This window comes from Polypterus senegalus, chromosome 3 (genome assembly GCF_016835505.1).
Source record: "Polypterus senegalus isolate Bchr_013 chromosome 3, ASM1683550v1, whole genome shotgun sequence".
Classification (NCBI taxonomy): domain Eukaryota; kingdom Metazoa; phylum Chordata; class Cladistia; order Polypteriformes; family Polypteridae; genus Polypterus; species Polypterus senegalus.
In genome coordinates, this window is record NC_053156.1 from 146,407,755 (window position 1) to 146,426,294 (window position 18,540).

The window sequence follows — 18,540 nt, forward strand, 5'->3', positions numbered from 1 at the left end:
CTTTATAAAGTGTGCATTTACATACGATGACGATATAATTTTTAAGATGAACTGCAGCAAAATATGTTGATTATATTATACAGATAAAACTAACTTCATTTAAATAATCTGTATTGTTAATAATTAAACATGTAAGGACACGGTGCCGCAGCACTAGCTAGTGCACAGATTGATCCTGATTGATTGCTGTATGCTGGAAGGATAGATGGATAGAATAATTAAACACGTACTATGAAGATATTTCAATATTCCTTAAAAGTTTTGAAGAATCATCATTGTGAGCTTACAGATGGCTTAACGTCTATTACAGAGCTGATTGTGTAGCGATTGGGTATTTGAATAAAGAAAAATAAAGATAGGAATTAGGGGTTAGTACGTTTGAAAGAGACAGTACTGCCACCGTGTTCCCATGTTTAATCACATGGTTTCATTTCTATCATCATGAAAAAGATATCACGTATACATCTCAGTATTTTAATTATTCAGACAGCTGTAATATCACGAATGTAATGGATTCTGTGTCCTGACGGAGGAAGAGAAAGCCGGTTTAAGAACCACATAGTGATTCACACACACAGCATAAAGAAGATCAAATACAAAACAAAGCATTTAACGTGTTACTTTAGTTACGATGCGATTTGAGAAACTAGTAAATTAATCGATTTTAAGATGAAGTTTATGATGTTCTACTTTAATGACAAAATAAACTATGTGATTAAAGTGGAAATGTTTTTTTTCCCCACTGTGTACATATTTTTTTTTTCTCTGTACCCTAATAAGCTTTCATACGACACTCAGACGTTGGGCTCCACTTGATATTCGCTGAAATTCTTGTATTTTCCCCCGTGCTTTTCCAATTGTATTTTCACAGAAGGCTGAGCTTAAGGGCTATTTACATTGATTTGTATATTCATAGAGGCATAAATCTGGGAGGCGTTGGAGCGGGACAGAAGGTGCGTGCACGAGCGTTACTTTTCACGGTGACCGGGATTTATGTAGCGGAAGAACGTGGAAGTTGGAGTACGCACAGATTCCTGCGTCTAGATTTTTCTGTGCGTAAGCACATTTCGGCTTTTGTGCTTACATCATGATATAGTGCGATTTCTATGCACGGCGTTATGCATGAGGCCCCAGAACTACATAAAATAAAAACTAAAATTTTAAACACAGAACTAAATAAAAATAACATTTTTTGACTCCACTGAAAACTAGAACGAAATAAAAATTAATTTTATAAAATAAAATTAAAACTAAAACTATAATTAATATCAGAACTGAATTATCACTGCTTTGTACCCAGAGTCAAAATTTGAAATTTCTGAGCCAAATAGATGGCAGATAGTTTGTCCACTGGTGGCCTGGAGAATGATACATGGAAGAATGCTGCAGGCAACAGCGAAGCACAGTGAATTTCCCTGCAGATCTGGGACTGCATTTCTACAAATGGAATTTGATAACCTCCCCACTTTTAAGAAGTAGAGGGAGATTTGTGTCCATCATGCAATACAATCAACCAGGCATCTGATCAGTCCATTCCTCATTCTACAGCAAGAGAATGACCCCAAACACACAACCAAATGCACAAAAGAAGAAAAACAGGGAATCCTGCAGGAGGTGTTATGGCCTCCAAAGAGCGCTGATGTCAACAACACGGAACAAATCCGGGATTACTTGCAAAGACAAAACAAGTATGACAGCTAAAATCTGCAGTGGAACTGTACCAAATTTTCCATGAGGTTTGGGACAACCTACCATGTGAGTACCTCCAGAAACTGAATGACAATGGATCTAAAAGAATTGCTGCTGCTTTTAAGGCAAAGGGTAGTCAAACCAAATCATGATTTCATATGTGTTTTTTTCTGTTTGTTGCATTTTCTTGGACATTTATTAATTAATAAAAACTACTCCTGTCATTATATTTGAAAGCATGCACATTTTGCAGCATTTGGTCACAAGTGCTTCAGACTTTTGCACAGTACTGTAAATGTATCCTTAGGTTCCATTTCTGTTAATCAGTTTAATTTGTTTTTAGTTTTACTGTATTTTAAACTATTATGTACCTTTATGTGTATGCATTATGTAAATAGTAATTTGTAAAGTTTGTAATTGTATATTATCTGTGTTAAAGTGCTGAACTCAGTGAAGACAAATATACAAAAATAAATTGAATTGAATTAAATTGATTTAAGTTAATTTGCCCACTGATGGACTTGCATCCTGTTAGATATTGGTTTCACTTTTCCACCCAGGACTGAAGCAACAGGCTGTAACAAATGCAGGCACATCCAGTTATTGAACTAAATGAACAGACATCACTGCTCATTCATTCATAGGTCTGGTTAATGTGAGCAATTGGTAATTTTTTCCTGAAAATCTGTAAAATAACTGTAAACCATAATTCTCCAAATATTAAAACACTGAATAAAAAGTGTTACACTTTCTAAGTATGTTTTAGGAAGCTTCAGTAAACCAGTTATATACCTGTCTGTTATTCTGCACTAGGTTTTCCATGTTCTCAAAATGAAAAACAATAAATGTTCATGTATCTGAATAAAAAACTTACTGAACACGGAAGCTTGAAAGGCTTTGTATCTGTAGTGAAAGAAGCTGACATGATAGGTTCTGGATTGTTTCCATCATTCCACTGTGCCAGTATGCAATTTTTATAGACAGTCACGCCAGATTTTTTTAAGGCTTCATCAACAGCACTCTCTACTGTGAAGTTGTTGAAACAAGTTACATTTGTTTCCAAAGGTGGCTCTGCTAGATGAATACGAGAGCCCATTACTCCAAGTGAAAGGAGGGCTTCAACAGTGGTATAAGCATCAAGTGTGTTTCCATAAACTATAACATTCCCTGTAAAAGAAAACAAAAAGTTCAGTGCTCAGCATAGTGAGAATAGTTCTATAACAAGCCATCTCTTTTTGACCCTCTCATTCCTGCAATGCGCATAACGTCACCTAGCAACAGGAAAGCAAGATAATTTACTGAAGAACCTGCCTGATAGAGAACAAAGTACACAAGCACTTCTGATTATAAAGGTATGCTCTCCCTGATCTTTCTCATCATTGCAGTGCTATTTCTGAGATTTCAAATGAAATAGTTTTCAATCTGCAACAGAATTCAGTTAAAAAACAGGGACCCTGTGTTGCAGTAAAATAATATGATGCCTTTGTAAAAAGTCCTTTGATCTGCTGGAAGTGGTTTCAAAATTATCTCCAGACTGGAGATCCCACCCAAACGATGAAACAATCTTATTGTGATAGCTTCAATGAGAAGTGTAGTGTGGTGTTATGACTGTTAAGTGCTAAATAATAGAAGTGACTTGCAAAAATTGCAAATGTGCCAGAAGGTTAATAATGGGTGTTAACATCACATTCTTTTTTATTGCTACAGAACAAAAAGTTGGATTAATATTCAAACTTAAAATTAAAGTATACAATAGATTGGAAGCTTAATCAAACAGTTTATGAAACAGCAATAGCTTGGTCCACAACATAAAATGATTCAGCAAACCATCAAGCAATTTTAATGCTGCTTCTCTGGTTTTATCATACTGCTCTTAGTATCTAAACCATTTCTGAATGATGCCTCATTATTATAATTTTCTTTTTCTATGGTATTCACTAGCCTTAGGCTTTTAATATTTTTGTGTAAATCCGTGGAGAAGACAAGCAGACAAGACTGGATTAACAATAACAAATTCATTTTTTTTCAATCCTGGAGTAATACATTTAAATCTCAACTGTTGTGTTTCACAAAGAGGAACTAATTTTATATTTAAAATCAACAGCAGAAGCTTGAGGGATAGTTAGTCTGCTATGAAGACTTCCTGTATTCTACCAGTGAATAGCAAACCCAAGGATCAATTGAAAAAACAAGAAGAGGCAGGTAAGGAGATATAGGAGAGTGACTATACACCCAGTATGGCAGAAGATCTAATTGGAAAACTAAACATCTTACATCTTAACATTTCCTGTCATTATGCAGGTGGGATGCGTAACGAAGAAAATAACAGGCTGGTATTATCAGGAAGCTCTATTACTTTGCAGTGGATTAACATAAAGGGCGTATTACTAATTAAAAAGGAATCTAATATCCTTTGCTAAAGCATATATTTTCTCATTATACCAGGTCATGATAGATAATTGGATTTCAGTATCTACTGTACAGTATTACACACCATATAAAAAAATAGTCTGGGTCCACATGCAGTATGATTTAAAACAAATTTTGTACAAAATATTTACTCATAGTAAAGTACACAATTACATTCAGATAGGACTATATATCTATCTATCTATCTATTATACAATATTAGAAAAAAGCAAAATAAAAAGGACTTTAAACACAGGTTAAAAACATATTAATCATGCACAATTTTTTTTTTTTACAACCAATAGGAAGTTAATCTTTTTTCAACCTCCGGTGCACTTGTGTTTTTTTTAAGTTACAATGTACTTCAGCAGACTCAGAAATAATACCCTCTCCACTGTAAACAAGCAGGGTGTACCAGAGTAAGCCAAATGACTACTTTAGGCAGCTCTGATGTAAAAAATACCAAATGTCACTAGCCTGAGAAAACAGAAATGATCTGGAAAAAATGATTAAAAAACTAACAGAAGAGTCAGATGATTCAAGCCACAGAAATATAAGATTGTTGAATATACAAGACTTGAGTAAAGTATGCAATTCAGATGGCTATTTTCTCTGTTCTACACTGGAAAAAGCAGTCAGGATATCTTTTATTCCAGTCACTCCCCCAAGTTTTGAACCTACTTTTTGAGTCTCCCATAACACACATTCACTAATGTTTGAGGTATTTAAAGACACCTGTTAAGCTTACATGCATGTCTTTTGGCTTGTCACACACTTGCGCAAAGGGAGACAGTTTATGGGCTCAAATAATGTTGTTTCTCAGTTGCACCAGGGGTTGGTGCTGTCATCTGATCCTTTCTCCTCCTGTCCGTCTGCTGAGCAGCCACAGACCAAGCCCCTCAATGATGTAAACTCCAGTCCATCCACTGATGACATCACTTCCAGGACCCTCTGATGACACCACTTCTGGTATCCAGAACACACCTACAGACAACATCACTTCCTGTTCTGGGTTCCCTGATTCCACCTCTTCCTGTTTCGGACAATTTTTTATAGACCAGACTCATTCTTTTAGTTTAGTTCTGTTTTGGACAGTTGTAAAGATGTGTTTCTTTTTTCTGCATACCACTTTTCAAGTATACAGGGTAGCAATCCCCAAGCCTTTTTGTTTTCTACTGCCTTATCTTTTGAAAGGCTGTAGGAAGAACCTATGCAAAGATAAGGAGAATGTGTGATTTCCACAACAGCAGCAGCAGCAGCCAGGATGGGAACTGAATCCATAATGCTTTAAATGTACAGCAACCACTTTGCTACTCACTTTTCAATTATTAACATTTCTAATACAACATGATATAATTGAGAAGGTAATAAAATAAACAAAGCATTTGCTTAATAAAGCAGTGTGCACATTCCATCATAAAGAAATATTTTTAACATGTTTTGGTTTTATAGTTTGTCAGCCACAACTGATAAGATAATTATAAACTGCTCAAAAAAATTAAAGGAACACTTTGAAAACACATCAGATCTCAATGGGAAAACATGCTGGATACATGTACTGATATGGACTGGGAAATGTGTTAGGAACAAAAGGATGCCACATCGTTTGATGGAAATGAAAATTATCAACCTACAGAGGTCTGAATTCAAAGACAGCCCGAAAACCAAAGTGAAAAAAATAATGCGGCAGGCTAGTCCATTTGGCCAAAATTTAATTGCAGCAATTTAAAATCGTGCTCAGCAGTTTGTATGGCCCTCACATGCTTGTATGCATGCCTGACAACACCAGTGAAGGGTAAGGGGGGGATGTGCATGCTCCTAATGAGACGATGGGTGGTGCCCTGTGGGGTCTCCTCCCAGATCTGAACCAGGACATCACTGAGCTCCTGGGAAGACATCCTGGCGGCGTCAGATGGACTAAAACATAATGTCCCAGAGGTGTTCCATTGGATTTAGGTCAGGCGAGCGTGGGGGCCAGTCAATGGTATGAATTCCTTCATCCTCCAGGAACTGCCTGCATACTCTCGCCACATGAGGCTGGGCATTGTCGTGCACCAGGAGGAACCCAGGACCCACTGCACCAGCATAGGGTCTGACAATGGGTCCAAGGATTTCATCTGGATACCTAATGACAGTCAAGGTGCAGCTGTCTAACCTGTAGAGGTCTGTGCATCCCTCCATGGATATACCTCCCCAGACCATCACAGACCCACCACCAAACCAGTCATGCTGAATGATGTCACAGGCAGCAAAACGTTCTCCACGGCTTCTCCAGACCCATTCATGTCACATGTGCTCAGGGTGAACCTGCTCTCATCTGTGAAAAACACAGGGCACCAGTGGTGGACCTGCCAATTCTGGTATTCTATGGCAAATGCCAATCAAGCTCCATGGTGCCAGGCAGTGAGCACAGAGCCCACCCTCATGAAGTCTGTTTCAGATTGTTTGGTCAGAGACATTCACAGTAGTGGCCTGCTGGAAATCATTTTGTAGGGCTCTTGCAGTGCTCATCCTGTTCCTCCTTACCCAAAAGAGCAGATACTGGTCCTGCTGATGGGTTAAGGACATTCTACGGTCCTGTCCAGCTCTGCTAGAGAAACTGCCTGTCTCCTGGAATCTCCTCAATGCCCTTAAGACTGTGCTTAGAGACACAGCAAACTTTCTGGCAATGGCACATATTAATGTACCATCCTGGAGAAGTTGGACTACCTGTGCAAACTCTATTATAGTCCATGTATCGCCTCATGCTACCATTAGTGACACTGACCATAGCCAAATGCAAAACTAGTGAAAAAACAGTCAGAAAAGATGAAGAGGGAAAAATGTCAGTGGCCTCCACCTGTTAAACCATTCCTGTTTTGGGGGTTGTCTCATTGTTGCCCCTCTAGTGCACCTGTAGTTAATTTCATTAACACCAAAGCAGTTGAAAATGATTAACAATCCCCTCTGCTACTTAACTGACCAGTTTAATATCCCAGAAGTTTCATTGACTTGATGCTATACTCAGATTAAAAAGTGTTCCTTTAACTTTATTGAGCAGTATATATTGAAGTTCAAAAAGAGTTTTAAGGAATGGTTTTATAAGTATTCAGTTTTGCTTTGCCTTTAACTGGTACAGTTTTGATTTGATGACCTCATGCCACACTGTATAATTTCACTTATTTTTGTTTATACAGTTTTCTTTTTTTTTCCAAAATTTAATGCAGGGAGCTCCCTGAATGATAAATTGGACCAAAAAGTGCAATGTACAGTGAAATTACAGTAGAGAAAAAATAATCCCATAAGAAATAATTGAAAACAATGTTAAACCAGGAAGAATGTTATCAGTTTTCCCCTTAATACAACCTTTTAAATTTGAAACCTAGGTTAAGCCTAAGTGCAATACACCAGTACAGTATTTAACAAATTTCAAAAATAAACAGCAGTTAATAAAGCAAGCATTCTTATTTTGAGAACACAAGGAATCTTTTAACTGGAGGAGTGATGAACCAGATTTTCATTGTAGAAACATATTTTGTAAAGATTCATCAATGAATCACTGGAACAATACAAAAACAAACTGGGAAGCTGCACATAAAGCCTCACATCCACAATTTCAGATGTATGCAATTTCTTTAATTTGATTTTGTTAACTTTGTTTATTTTACACTGTTGTGAAAATTCATTAACGTTCCATCCTTACATATGTGAAAAATATGTTCTTAAATATCTTCAACTGTGAGACATTTTTCTGGGTTAATACAATGTTTTTGGATAAAAAATGTTTATATTGAACCACTGTTACAAATAATAAACAGATTTTCTAAGCAGATTATAGCAGAGTCCTAAATAGAATAAATATAAGGAGACCAGCAAGTGCCTATTGCCTTACCTTTTGCATTGCTATCTAAAATTTGGTTTTTATAACTACATTGCTGTCAAACCAAAATTCAAATAAAATGTTCATTAATACAAACAATTAAAATATAATTTATGTTTAAAAATGCCAATCTGCACGCTATAATTCATTGGTGTCCCTTCCAGTTCTGTCTACAACCTTGAATATTTTCCTGCAGGTTCTGGTTAACTACGACCTGGATTATGATATACCAGATATAATCATGAATGAAGAGATGTAATTTGATTGGCTGTTGTTAAATTCCATGCTAGCCTTGACAATACAGTCATAAAGCAGCAATCAAACCTGGAAGGGATTACATTTCCTCCTAGGATACACTCATGCACACACCCACATTTATTCACACCAAGCTACACCTATTTACAGTCTCAAATTTATGCAAATTGTGCATTTTTAGAAAACCACTGTAGGCATGTGGAGAAAGTGTAAAATCCATACAGGCAGTTGAGAAGCTAAGAATTGAGCCTGGGTCCATGGGACAGTAAAGCAGCATTGTTAATCATTGAGTTACAGTGCCAGGCTTTGTAATATTTTTCATACTGCAAATATTAACAAGTATAATTTTTCTGTAACAGAAAACAATTAAAAGCTGTCATCAGGTGAATTTGTAATTTGTTTCAGGTATAATGCCTTGGTACTGTGTTTTATATGTACCTTACATAATCTTTTACTTCAATTTAGAACGAGGTACAGTATTATTGCAATTAAATCCAATATTATAACACCAACATCTGGAAGATACAGGCCAAAATTATGCCTCCTGGACGCCTCCCTGGTGAGGTGTTCTGGGCACGTCCAACCGGGAGTAGGCCCCGGCGAAGACCCTGGACACGCTGGAGGGACTATGTCTCCCAGCTAGCCTGGGAACGCCTTGGGATTCTACCGGAAGATCTAGAAGAAGTGGCCGGGAAGAGGGAAGTCTGGGCCTCTCTGCTCAAGCTGCTGCCCCCGCGACCTTGGATAAGTGGAAGAGGATGGATGGATGGCTGGATGGAGATATATATATATATATATATATATATATATATATATATATATATATACTAGACATTAAGCCCGTTACAATAACGGGCGCTAGAACAGTAGTGCATAAACATTAGTAGGAACAGTCTATATTAAATGGCAAGGGACCCTGACCTCATTCTGTTTCTTGTCTTAATTTTTTTTTTTGTCAAAAATATTTTTTCAAAAAGCCTAAAGTAAAATAATAATAAAAATAAAATAGAAACATATGACAATACAGTAAGTATATAATTAATATTGCCTTAGTCTAAACGTTTGTAACAATCTGTAATACACAAAATCTGAAGAAGATATTTAGGAAAAATTGTCTATTTTTTTACCTCATGAAATTTTTCTATAAAATTTCATTATAGACAACATTTCTTGTAAATATTCTGTCTGAGTTTGGCAAGAGTTTGCCTTGTTCAGGACCATCTACAACCTTGACAACAACATCTAGAACTTCTAACTCTTGATAATGCAACATATAACTGACTGTGGCTGAAAACTGATTCTAGCAAGTAAATGCCAAATTTTTGTAAGGCTTGCTCTTCTGAGTCTCTCTCTTTTAGCGTTTTTCTGACGCTCATTTTCTTTTTCTTCAATCGATCTATTTGTTCGTATATTTTTTTGTCATTCAGCCTTTCTTTTGTTGATGTTTACTTGTTGAGCTGACCGTTCTTCCAGGAGATGTTACTTATATAGGATTTCATTGTCTGTGTCTTTTGTCCTTTTTTTTGGGTGGCATGTTGTTTGTAGATATGTCCGTAATATTTTCTCTTACAGTAATACTGGCTTGTATGTGGCTGTAATATGCGCCAATGTATTGTGTGCCTTTAAATTTCTCTCGCAGCAATACTGGTTTGTATTTCCATAAAATGCCTGTAATTTTCTCTGACAGTAATACAGGCTTTGATGTTTGTAATATGACTTAAATTTTCTGTCACAACAGTGGTCAATCAGCAGAGTGTCCCCAGCAACTGATGTAATGTGTGGCGTGCAATTGATAATCGTGACTGTATCGTCTCACCAGCAAGTATTTTAATCCGTGCTGGCGTGTAGCTGATTATTGTACATGTGGCGTCTCCCCAGTAACGGATTTTATGTGCGCGGCCGCGACTACCTAATCAGCAATCTCCCCAGCAATGATGTCTTTTATTTGCTTATCATGCGCTGCCGCAGCAACGCCATTCACTGTGTGCCCAGCTTCGAGTGTGTGTGTGACCAAGGTGCTGTACGCATGGGCACGGCACAGTGCGATGTGCGTTGCAGACCCGCGCATGCGCACTTCAGCAGAAGACACACACACGGACACCTGGATGCACACTGGGCTTTTATTAAAGAGGATATATATATATATATATATATATATATATATAATATGCAAATTACCCGTGCTTCGCAGCGGCAAAGTACTGCCCTAAAAGTTTTATTAAGAAGAAAATTAAACCTTTTTAAACTGAGGGAAAATATGACAATAATTATTTGTTAAGGATCTCTTTGTATACCACATTTGGAGTTCGGCCCTACGGTTGTAATATGACCAAGCTGTGTGCTGAGCTTACTCTTAAGCATGCAATGTACATTTGGCCATGTGAAAAGCAATCTTATCTCAAATCTCACAGCTTGGATTGCTGCTGTAATAATCGGTTTGAGTTTCATGGTTTGTTTCAATTACGACAGTATTTGTAGGACTTGTGTTGAAGTGACATTCAGCATCTGTCAAGCGTTGTAAGTATACAACCGGTATCATCGACAACTTCACATCCAGCTTTTCAGAGTTTAAACATTCATAAACATCAAAGTGTCCACTACTGAAATCGTCACCTGTGAATCTAAGATGTTTAAGAGGCATTGGCGGTTGTCCAAAGGTGTAAAATATTTGGCCATTTCGGTACACTTGAAAGCGATAACCGAACAATTCAGCGGCAGCCATCAACTCACATGCAGATGCATAGGTGAAGGGCTTAAGCATTTCACTGTTATAGTGCTCCTGTGTAGGATAATTATCTCCTGTACCATCAGTCCACACCTTGAACCTGTCCCAGTCATTTAATACATAAGACACAATGTTCCTCCGGATATCAAGAGTGAGCCTGATATGGCTGTGCAATATGTACCAAAGAGAATGGAAAAGGTAGGTGCCATCTCCGGGCATGGAAACCACTCGGTAAGTGACAGTTGTTTGATCGATGGTTATCACCTCGATAGACATGTTAATGCGGGTACGGTTGGAATGATAAAGGAAATGGGTATCTGAACAATGTACAGTAAGTCTAAAATACCTACACAATAACTATAATCGTAATAAATGAACAATAAAACAGCGGAGAAGCCGTGGATTAAATAAAAAGGCTGTAGTTATCATTATCAGCAGGGAGACGTGAATCCCGAGGCAAGGCAAGGAAGGGAATGTAGAGACTGGAGCGACGGACGGCCTTATATAGGAAGGCAGCCAACAACGTGGGAGGCGTTGGGATGGGGACCCAACGCCTTACACGGTGACCGAGCTGCAGGCTATGGACGTATATATGTACGTAAGTAGGATTCAGTTAGCGTTGGGAACCCGCGTACCAAATTTCTTGAAGATGGGCCCATAAGTAACAAAGACTGTTGAAAAGTTCAATATGGCGGCCGACAGTGGCATCATACCACCGAAATAAGTACCAAATTTCAGCCTTCTACCTACATGGGAAGTTGGAGAATTAGTGACGTTGGAAAATTCAATATGGCAGCTGACAGTGGCGTCATACCACTGAAAAAAGTACGTACATTGGTTTCGGTTAGCGCGGGGAAGCCACCTACCAAATTTCGTGAAGATGGGGCCATGAATAAGAAAGTTCAACATGGCGGACGTTGTTTACCGTTATAACCGTTACGCGTTGAAATTCGAAATGAAACCTGCTTAACTTTTGTAAGTAAGCTGTAAGGAATGAGCCTGCCAAATTTCAGCCTTCTACCTACACGGGAAGTTAGAGAATTAGTGACATTAGAAACTTCAATATGGCGGCCAGTGGCATCATACCACTGAAATAAGTATGCGTACATCGGTTTTGGTTAGCGCAGGGAAGCCACCTGCCAAATTTCATGAAGATGGGGCCATAAATAAGAAAGTTCAACATGGCGAACGTTGTCAACCGTTATGACCGTTACGTGTAGAATTTCGAAATGAAACCTGCTTAACTTTTGTAAGTAAGCTGTAAGGAATGAGCCTGCCAAATTTCAGCCTTCTACCTACACGGGAAGTTGGAGAATTAGTGACGTTTGGAAAATTAAATATGGCGGCTGACAGTGGCGTCATACCACCGAAATAAGTATGTACATTGGTTTCGGATAGTGCAGGGAAGCCACCTACCAAATTTCGTGAAGATGGGGCCATAAATAAGAAAGTTCAACATGGCGGTCGTTGTGGACCATTATCAAGCGTTATGACCGTTACGTGTAGAATTTCGAAATGAAACCTGCTTAACTTTTGTAAGTAAGCTGTAAGGAATGAGCCTGTCAAATTTCAGCCTTCTACCTACATGGGAAGTTGGAGAATTAGTGATGAGTCAGTGAGTCAGTCAGTCAGTGAGGGCTTTGCCTTTTATTAGTATAGATATATATAACTACTAGCAAAATGCCCGCGCTTTGCAGCGGAGAAGTAGTGTGTTAAAGAAGCAATGAAAAAGAAAAGGAAACATTTTGAAAATAACGTAACATGATTGTCAATGTAATTGTTTTGTCACTGTTGTGAGTGATGAGTGTTGTTGTCATATATATATATATATATATATATTTACACACACACACATAAACATATATATATACATATCTATACATATACACATATATATACACATATATACATACATATATATATCTACATATATACACATAAATATGCATACACACATTCATACATACACACACATATATACACACAAATACATATATATATATACATACACACACACATATATAAACATATAACATATATATACATATACATACATATCTACATATATACACACACAGCTATTTCGTATCAGTGCAATACGCTGCTTGTTAAAACGGATGACTCCCGCTCTTATGTGCAAGTCTGCGTGGATATTATGAACTATCGTATTTGTTCAAGTTCTATTTAAATTTTAAATAGAAGGAATTTTTATTTAGTCGACAGAAATATCTTTGGTAGGAATGGTAAAAACAGACAGGAATATTATTCGTGAATAAATCAACTCAAACCTTAAACAACTTATAATATTTTGCTCTCCATAAAAATATATCCTGTCTAAATTATACAAGTTAGAAATAAAGTAAACTTAAAAGAACAAACATTCAAATTTCTTTACTCTTATGTAATTTTATATAAAAAATAAACTTAGATTTTAAATATCCCAAAAGATTTTGCTCTCCATAAAAATATATCCTGTCAAAATTATACAAATTCAAATATGAACATGCTGCATAACAAAACCTGGAAATATAAATAAAATGTGTTCCTTTCAGCAATAACAAATCAAATCATTCAGTTGTCTTTGCTCATATGTCATTTTAGAGCTGGGCTCCTGGCATCTTTTTGGCACAAGTTCGTTTCTGTTTGGTGTGAGGTTCTGTGTTGTGGAGATTCTCAGGATGGATTGCAGGTGCTCATCAGTGAGGCGACTCCTGTGTGCTGTTTTGTTAGTCTTTATCACTGAGAAGAGCTTCTCACACAGATATGTGCTACCAAACATGCACAAGGTTCGAGCCGCATGTAGACGGACTTTTTGTTCTTCAAAGTCACCAAAGCGCCGTGCAAACTCAGTGCGCAGTGCGCCAGTTTATCAGCAAAGTGCGATTTGGGAACACCGTAGTGACGACTTGGTTTAACATTACTTGGCAACAGAGAAAGTGGGGCAAGGTGAACTGATGCATTTGTGTCTCCCATAAAAGCAGCTTCACTTGAAATCACTTTGTGATTGTGCACGGTAAAACGTCCGCTGAAGTGTCAGATTCTTATTTAATTCTTCTGCTTTCTGTATCTTCTGCATTGCATTCAGGTCTTTCAGGTTACCCTGATGTTTTGTCTCATAGTGCCGTCTTAGATTAAATTCTGTAATTACAGCCACATTAGCTCCACAAATGAGACACACGGGTTCAGTAAACATATACTCAGCCTCCCATCGGTTTTAAAGGCTCTATTTTCAGAATCAACTTTTCTCTTCAGCATCGTGTGAGCTAGCTTCGCAATAACTTGCAGCATCATAAGGTAGACTTGATTAACGCGTAAGTGTTCGGCAAGGCAGCTGAAGCGCTGCATTATGGGATCTGTAGTTTATTGTGTCACCAGCGCTTCATATACCGGGCTTTAATAACAATAATACAGTATATAAAATGATCTCGGGGCGGATATAATTACGCCGGGCGGATGTGGCCCCTGCCCTTGAGTTTGACACATATGGACTAAATAGAACTTGAAAAGATATATTTTTTCAAATGTGATCGCAATTCAGATAGAGTTGACGCACTACAGCCTGCATGCCTCAATAAGTCATCCTCCTCGCTCTTACTTTTTACCGTTCATCTAATGAATACACTGAGTATGGCTTTACCAAAACAATCATTGATGGCGAATAAAGTATCCATTATTCGAGTATGTAGATCGGGATATATATATATACATATATATATATATATACCCGCATATCGCAGCGGAGAAGTAGTGTGTTAAAAAAGCTAGAAAAAGAAAAGGGAACATTTTAAAAATAACGTAACATGACTGTCAATATACAGTATTTGTTTTGTGAGTGTTACTGAGTGTTGCTGTCATCAAGGATTTGATTATCATTATTTCTTTCAATCAGGTTCGTATTTGTAGGATGTGTTGTGTTCAAGTTACATTCCGTGTTTGTCAATCGCTGTAAAGATGACAGGTTTCATTCATCGATTCGTTTCTTACTGCATCAATAAACAGCTCGTCTTCTTCTTTATCTGAGACCTGACACACTGCATGCACGGGTTTTTTACACTGTCTTCCTTTAGCGGGACATTGACTTTTCCAACGTGTGCTTTGTTTCCGCAGTAGTTGGATTTATGAATATGCTTATATGTATCAGACGCTTCATATTTTTTGCTGCCTTTTCAATTGTGTAATTCGTTTTGTTCAGCGCTTTGGAACTGTTGCTTTTATCTGTGCACGCGCCAGTTCACGTGAGCCGCTCGGTGTACATGCATCGAAGGTTCCCAGCTGTGCTGGTGCCATCTCGTGCTATGTCCATGGCTGTATTTAATGTTACCTTAGTCCTGGCACTTAAAACTTTCTCTCGCAGTTTCGCTGAGTTTGTGTCAAACACCACCCTGACCATCTCATCTTCCTCTCCATAAGCACAGTCCTTCACCCGTGAATATTTAGTGGCAGTTTGCTATTGGATTGCCGCTGACGGACGGCCATATATGGGCAGGCACTAAATTACAAACGCCAGCGGCAGCCTGTCTATGAACTTAATTTAAAGTGTAGGTTTACATCGTGCTTTGTTTCCGAAGTAGCAGAACTCATGAATATGGTTGTATATGTCACTCGCTCGCTTCTTATTGTTTCGCTGCCTTCTCAATTATATAATGCATGTTTTCTTCAGCGCTTTTTGAGGTCTTCCTGGTTTTCTATGTACTGCGTTGAAGCTCATCTCCATTACAGTAAATGGAGAAAAACTGCTTCCAGTTATGACCATTATGCGTAGAATTTCGATATAAAACCTGCCCAACTTTTGTAAGGAAGCTGTAAGGAATGAACCTGCCAAATTTCAGCCTTCCACCCACACGGGAAGTTGGAGAATTAGTGATGAGTCAGTGAGTGAGTGAGTGAGTGAGTGAGTGAGGGCTTTGCCTTTTATTAGTATAGATATACTAGCAAAATACCCGCGCTTCGCAGCGGCTAAGTACTGCATTAAAATTTTTATTAAGAAGAAAATTAAACCTTTTTAAACTGAGGGAAAATATGCCAATAATTATTTGTTAAGGATCACTTTGTATACCACATTGTCAGTTCGGCCCCCCGGTTGTAACATGACCAAGCTGTGCGATGAGCTTACTCTTGAGCATGTAACTTACAGTTGGCCATGTGAACAGTAATCTTGTCTCAAATCTCACAGCATGGATTGCTGCTGTCATAATCAGTTTGAGTTTCATGGTTTGTTTCAATTATGACAGTATTTGCAGGATTTGTTGTGTTGAAGTGACATTCGGCATCTGTCAAACGTTGTAAACACACAACCGGTTTCAGCGATAAAATCACATCCAGCTTTTGAGAGTTTAAACATTCATAAACATCAAAGTGTCCACTACTGAAATCGTCACCTGTGAATCTAAGATGTTTAAGAGGCATTGGCGGTTGTCCAAAGGTGTAAAATATTTGGCCATTTCGGTACACTTGAAAGCGATAACCGTACAATTCAGCGGCAGCCATCAACTCACATGCAGAACCATAGGTGAAGGGCTTAAGCATTTCGCTCTTATAGTGCTCTTGTGTAGTATAATTATCTCCTGTACCGTCATCAGTCCACACCTTGAACCTGTCCCAGTCATTCAATACATAAGACACAATGTTCCTCCGGATATCAAGAGTGAGCCTGATATGGCCGTGCAATATGTAACAAAGAGAATGGAAAAGGTAGGTGGTATCTCCGGGCATGGAAACCACTAGGTAAGAGATAGATCTTTGATCGATAGGGATCATCTCGATAGACATGGTAATGGGGGTTGGAATGATAAAGGAAATGGGTACCTGAGCAATGTAAAGTAAGTGTAAAATACCAATACAATAACTATAATTGTAATAAACAAACAATAAAACAGCGGAAAAGCCGTGGATTAAACAAAAAGGCTATAGTTATCAGTAGGGAGACGTGAATCCCGTGGCGAAGCAAGGAAGGGAATGTAGAGACTGGAGCGACGGAAGGCCTTATATAGGAGGGCAACCAACAACGTGGGAGGCGTTAGGATGGGGGACCCAACGCCACCTCACACGGTGACCGAGCTGCAGGCTATGTACGTATATATGTACGTAAGTAGGATTCAGTTAGCGTTGGGAACCCGTGTACCAAATTTCTTGAAGATGGGCCCATAAGTAACAAAGACTGTTGAAAAGTTCAATATGGCGGCCGACAGTGGCATCATACCACGAAATAAGTATGTACATTGGTTTCGTTAGTGCAGGAAGCCGCCTACCAAATTTCGAGAAGATGGGGCCATAAATAAGAAAGTTCAACATGGTGGACGTTGTTGACCGTTATGACCATTACGCGTAGAATTTCGAAATTAAACCTGCCCAACTTTTGTAAGTAAGCTGTAAGGAATGAGCCTGCCAAATTTCAGCCTTCTACCTATATGGGAAGTTGGAGAATTAGTGATGTTGTAAAATTCAATATGGCAGCTGACAGTGGTGTCATACCACCGAGATAAGTATGTACATTGGTTTCGGTTAGCGCAGGGAAGCCGCCTACCAAATTTCGTGAAGATGGGGCCATGAATAAGAAAGTTCAACATGGCGGACGTTGTCAACCATTATCGACCGTTATGATCGTTACACGTAGAATTTCGAAATGAAACCTGCTTAACTTTTGTAAGTAAGCTGTAAGGAATAAGCCTGCTAAATTTCAGCTTTCTACCTACATGGGAAGTTGGAGAATTAGTGATGAGTCAGTCAGTCAGTGAGGGCTTTGCCTTTTATTATTATAGACTAGCAGAATACCCGCGCTTCGCAGCGGAGAAGTAGTGTGTTAAAGAAGTTATGAAAAAGAAAAGGAAAATTAAAAAAAAATAACGTAACTTGATTGTTAATGTAATTGTTTTGTCATTGATATGAGTGTTGTTGTCATATCTATATATATATATATATATATATATATATATATATATATATATATATATATATATATATATATATATATATATATATATATATACTAATAAAAGGCAAAGCCCTCACTCACTCACTCACTCACTCACTCACTGACTCATCACTAATTCTCCAACTTCCCGTGTGGGTGGAAGGCTGAAATTTGGCAGGTTCATTCCTTACAGCTTCCTTACAAAAGTTGGGCAGGGTTTTATATCGAAATTCTAAGCGTAATGGTCATAACTGGAAGCTGTTTTTCTCCATTTACTGTAATGGAGATGAGCTTGAGCGCCGTGGGGGCGGAGTTTCGTGTGACATCATCACGCCTCCCACGTAATCACGCAGTACATAGAAAACCAGGAAGACCTCCAAAAAGCGCTGAAGAAAACATGCATTATATAATTGAGAAGGCAGCGAAACAATAAGAAGCGGCGAGTGACATATACAACCATATTCATGAGTTCTGCTACTTGAGGAAACAAAGCGATGTAAACCTACACTTTAAATTAAGTTCATAGACAGGCTGCCGCTGGCGTTTGTAATTTAGTGCCTGCCCATATAAGGCCGTCCGTCAGCGGCAATCCAATAGCAAACTGCCACTAAATATTCACGGGTGAAGGACTGTGCTTATGGAGAGGAAGATGAGATGGTCAGGGTGGTGTTTGACACAAACTCAGCGAAACTG

General features: G+C 38.3%; 1 protein-coding gene across 1 annotated transcript in view; it reads right to left on the minus strand.

Annotated features, from left to right (window-relative positions):
* Positions 1–18,540, minus strand: part of cfap61 (cilia and flagella associated protein 61) — a 337,473-nt gene that overhangs the window by 61,082 nt on the left and 257,851 nt on the right. Inside the window, exon 23 of the mRNA XM_039748028.1 lies at positions 2,564–2,856. Coding sequence (XP_039603962.1) covers positions 2,564–2,856 — 293 coding nt within the window. The remainder of the gene's footprint in view (positions 1–2,563; positions 2,857–18,540) is intronic.